The sequence below is a fragment of the Copadichromis virginalis genome, linkage group LG11 (genome assembly GCF_057382275.1).
Source record: "Copadichromis virginalis isolate Kocher_CV1m ecotype Utaka linkage group LG11, C_Virginalis_male_GT1.1, whole genome shotgun sequence".
In the NCBI taxonomy this organism is placed as follows: Eukaryota; Metazoa; Chordata; class Actinopteri; order Cichliformes; family Cichlidae; genus Copadichromis; species Copadichromis virginalis.
The window spans coordinates 27,840,646-27,845,099 of record NC_140628.1 but is presented as its reverse complement, the minus strand read 5'-3'; the positions used below and the strand labels follow the sequence as shown (position 1 = coordinate 27,845,099).

At 40.8% G+C, this 4,454-nt stretch overlaps 1 protein-coding gene across 1 annotated transcript in view; it reads left to right on the top strand.

Annotated features, from left to right (window-relative positions):
• The first annotated feature begins 3,430 nt into the window (after nt 1-3,430).
• The window catches only part of LOC146698928 (meprin A subunit beta-like), a 13,267-nt gene continuing 12,243 nt past the window's right edge, over nt 3,431-4,454 (top strand). The window contains exons 1-2 of the mRNA XM_085471820.1: nt 3,431-3,507; nt 3,619-3,720. Coding sequence (XP_085327946.1) covers nt 3,652-3,720 — 69 coding nt within the window. The 5' untranslated portion in view covers nt 3,431-3,507; nt 3,619-3,651. The remainder of the gene's footprint in view (nt 3,508-3,618; nt 3,721-4,454) is intronic.

Below are 4,454 nucleotides of genomic sequence, written 5' to 3'. Positions count from 1 at the left end.
TAGGATTAATTAAAGGAGCAGATCCCGTTGAAGTAAAAACTACCACAACTTATACGCCAGTTAAACCACAATATACTTTGAGCACAGAAGCAAAAACAGGGATCAGACCAGTGATCGCAGATATGGAAAAGGCAGGCATTTTAGTAAAAACAACTGAAGCAACCTGTAATACTCCGATTTTCCCAGTGAAAAAAGCAAACATGGGGAAATATCGACTAGTACATGACCTTAGAGCAATAAATGACATAACAGAACAAATCCCACCTGTGGTAGCAAATCCACACACCATTTTAAATCAAATGACACCAAAAGAACAGTGGTTCTCTGTAATAGACTTATCCAATGCTTTCTTCTCTGTACCGCTGCACCCTGACTCACAAAAGCTATTTGGATTCTATTTTTTGACAACCAGAAGTATACCTATACAAGGTTGCCTCAGGGGTTCCAGAATAGCCCCACTCTATATGCAGTGGCTCTAAGACAATCCATGTCACTTTGCACGCTTCCTGCCTCAGGGAAGTTCCTTCTGTACGTTGATGATATTTTAATTACAGGCAACACACAGGCAGATTGCAAAGCAAACACACTGACAGTTTTGCAACATCTAGCAGAGCAAGGCCATAAAGTCTCACAGCATAAACTACAGTTGTGGAGCCAAGAAGTGACGTACCTTGGCCACAGACTAACAGGACAAGGCAGACAGTTGTTAGACAGCAGAAAAGTAGCTGTACAGAACGCTCCTAAACCTGTCACAAAACAACAAATGATGAGTTATTTAGGTCTCTGCAATTTTTGCAGATGTTGGATACCTGAATACGCACTGGTGGCCCAACCTTTGCAAAACCTAATCTATGGTAAACACTTGGCACTGAAAGATGAAATAGGATGGACACCAGAGGCAGATAAAGCATTTAACGACTTAAAACTTAATTTTATCTTGCCCTGCAAACAAGCTCAGTTTTAGCATTGCCAGACTATGAAAAACCTTTTTATTTGCATGTTGACGGCGCGGCCGGTTACATGAAAGCCGTCCTAACGCAAGCTTTCGGGGAAAAACAACGCCCACTCGCATCTTACTCCTGTAAGTTAGACTCGGTTGCGTCCGGTTTACCAACATGTGTACAAGCTTGTGCCGCTGCAGCAGAGGCAGTTAAAAAATCAGCTGACATTGTTTTAGGACACACACTGATTATTAAAGTTCCACATGCTGTAACCTCCATCTTGTTGCAAGCAAACTTGTCTTATTTAACGCATGCAAGACAGCTCTCATATGTAGGCATTCTGCTCTCACAATCACACATTACAATCGAGCAGTGTGGGCAATTGAACCCTAGCACACTTCTCTCCGCACCGGAAGATGGTGGAATAAAGGTCAAGATATAAACATATATAAACAAGATATAAACATTCACACTGACAGCCAATATGCCTTTGCAGCTGTACATCACTTTGCAAGAAATATGGCAGAATAGAGGCATGGTAACCTCAAATGGCAACCCAGTCCAGCACGGACATCTATTAAAAGAGCTGTTAGATGTCATTACGTTGCCCAGACAACTAGCACTGTGCAAGTGTGCAGCTCACCAGAAAGACGACTCAGAAATCACTAGAGGCAACAATTTCGCGGATAACGCAGCCAAGAACGCAGCACAACAACACCTGCAAGCCCTAATGACTGATGAAGCCTCACATCTAATTCCACTTGATGTGTTAGAAGACGAACAGAAAGCCGCACCACTTGCAGAGCAGAAAAAATGGCTGAAGTGCGGAGCACTCTTGCGCGACGACTAGGTGATCTATTGGTGGAGGAAGGGCTGATTGGGTATACCCCGCCCTTTACTTCGCTGGTAGTCTACTCACCAGAGGCTTCGGTGAACCAGGTCATCCTGAAGAAATCCTGCAGTGGCCATTAACTCACGGACTGACCCAACCCGCCAGGAAGAGAAAGGGAATCACAATTCAACCGGAACCGCCAGAGAGACAATAAAAGAGAATACATCACTCACGTAAAGTATCAACCACAACACAAACAATGTCTGGCACTGAAGCAGACTCAGAGACAAACAGAGACAATCTAAACCACAGAAGACCATGGAGAGTCAGAGCGACTCCCTGCTCGGAAGAATGTAAATTAATGACATGTATTTTTGTTTGTTTCATTTTCATTATTACAGTGTTTTCTAGCGTAGCTTTGATATGTATGAACATAGCGTGCACCGACAATCCATGCAATCCATACTGCCCTAAAAGCTACTCCACAGCCAACGTGTCCCAAAACTGCACCACACGGAGCGCGAATAAAAACGCCCCAACTCACACAAAACGCTCAGCACCCGGTCCAAACGGGCCACCCCAAAGCAACGTGGTATGACAATTTAAATTCCTCCGCTGGTGACGTAGGAGTCCAGGTAAACGCCACTAACGCCTCCCTGAAGGCCCTAGGTGAACAATTGTCAGCCACTTCTCTAATGACCCTGTCCAGGGGAAAGATGAAAGTGAAGAGGAGACTCGCATTATCTTTATTATTCTTAGAAATTGACTTGACACACACACACACACACACAGCTTACACACCAGAAAGCATCAGGACCTGCATAACAGGAAATTGACCATATTTACATATTGACAGTGTAACCTATAAATAAAGAGCTGTGCCTCACAGGGTGTGTGACGCTCTCTGAGTTCACCCGTGCACGTTAAACTGTTGAAGTGTCTCAGTGTTGTTCACTACTGGAACTTTAACATTATGCACGCCATACTGTACAGTAATGCCACTGTTTTGCACATGTCTCAGCTCTGTATATTTTTTATATATTTTATTTATTGTTTACTCTATTTAATTTGTAAAATATGTGTACACACACACACACACACACACACACACACACACACACACACACACACACACGTAGAAAAATATTTAGTATACACATCCAGAAATGCATATACTATTATATATTGTACATATATTTATTAGTTTCAGATGTAGCCATTCTTGTATTTTGCTTGTTTACATTATTGTATTTTGCACAACTCTATTGCTTGTGAAGCTCGCACACAAGAATTTCACTCACATGTGCTGTACCAATGTACCTGCACATGTGATGTGACAATAAAAATGAATTTGATTTGATTTATTCACCTGACTGTTTAACTGTATATCTCTGACACGTAAAAAAAAAAAAAAAGTTCTCCACTAAGAGTAAAAGACATAGGTTCATAGTCAAATGTTGAGTTTATCATTGTTATCAACTGTTGTTCATGTTTTCCTGGTAAAAATTAGGTGTGAAGTGGAATGTCTTTAAGTAATGCAAATACTCGGGATTTGTTAATGTCACAGACATCAGATAACAGGAAATGATGACGTGGGCTAAAGCAGATAGATAGAATATGCGTGACTCCCTAATGTGTCAAGCACGTAGCTTTAGTTGTATAAAACTGGTTCTAACACTCCTGTCACAGGCACAACTTCTCATGCAGATGAGGAAGAGACAAGCGTGGGACAAGGTAAAGACAAGTTTCATATTTCTATGAGAACAAACATAAAGTTTGATATATATAAATCTTTAATATTTATATATTTTTTATTTTGTGATTGTTTTTCCTCATTCTTGGTAGAATCTCTGATTTAGGTTTCATCAAAGACGCACCATGAGGATGAAAGGATGTGTTTTTATTTTTGTGATCATGGCAATTTCTGAAGCATTCTCCTTAAACCCAGTAAGTGATTAGTTGCATAGTGATATTTCAGAAATTGTGAATATCAATATGCAAAGAGAACTTAAAGAGATTTTTTAAATTATTTGTCTGGTTTGTTTTGTAATGAAGATGTTTAACAATCATATTGAATATTAAATATCAGCTACTAACAATGACTTTGTTTTTTCAAAAAGAAAAGTTTTAATTTTGCATGTTAACCAACAACTAGGGTTGCCAACCGTCCCTTAAAATACGGAATCGTCCCGTATTTAGAAACAAAAGTACACGTCCCGTATTGAGCTAATAAGGGACGCACTTTGTCCCGTAATACAGTGAGAATCAAAAGTAGTCTATAACTTTTAATGGAATTAACACTTTGTTTGAAAACATAATTCCCAGCCCCTCTCCTGCTTTGTGACCAATGAGCTGACAGCACACTTATCGCACACTGTTTGCCCAGCATGCTGGGCAAACAGTGTGCGATTTTTTTTTTCAGTCACGTTATTCAGCTCCTGCTCAAACTGCACGATTGACTCGCAGGGGTTAGAAGTTGGTAGGTCACGATGCAGGTCTCACACTATACGGCCCGATGCTCTGATGCGACCTGAGTGCTCACACTGTGCCTCCATAAAATGAAGGTTATAGCAGAAAATCTGTCGCTCTCTGTCTTTCACTCACACAGACACACCACCACCATCAACTTTGCTAAATTGCTAATGAAAAACACTGATCAGGCAGCTGTGATTGAGCAACAG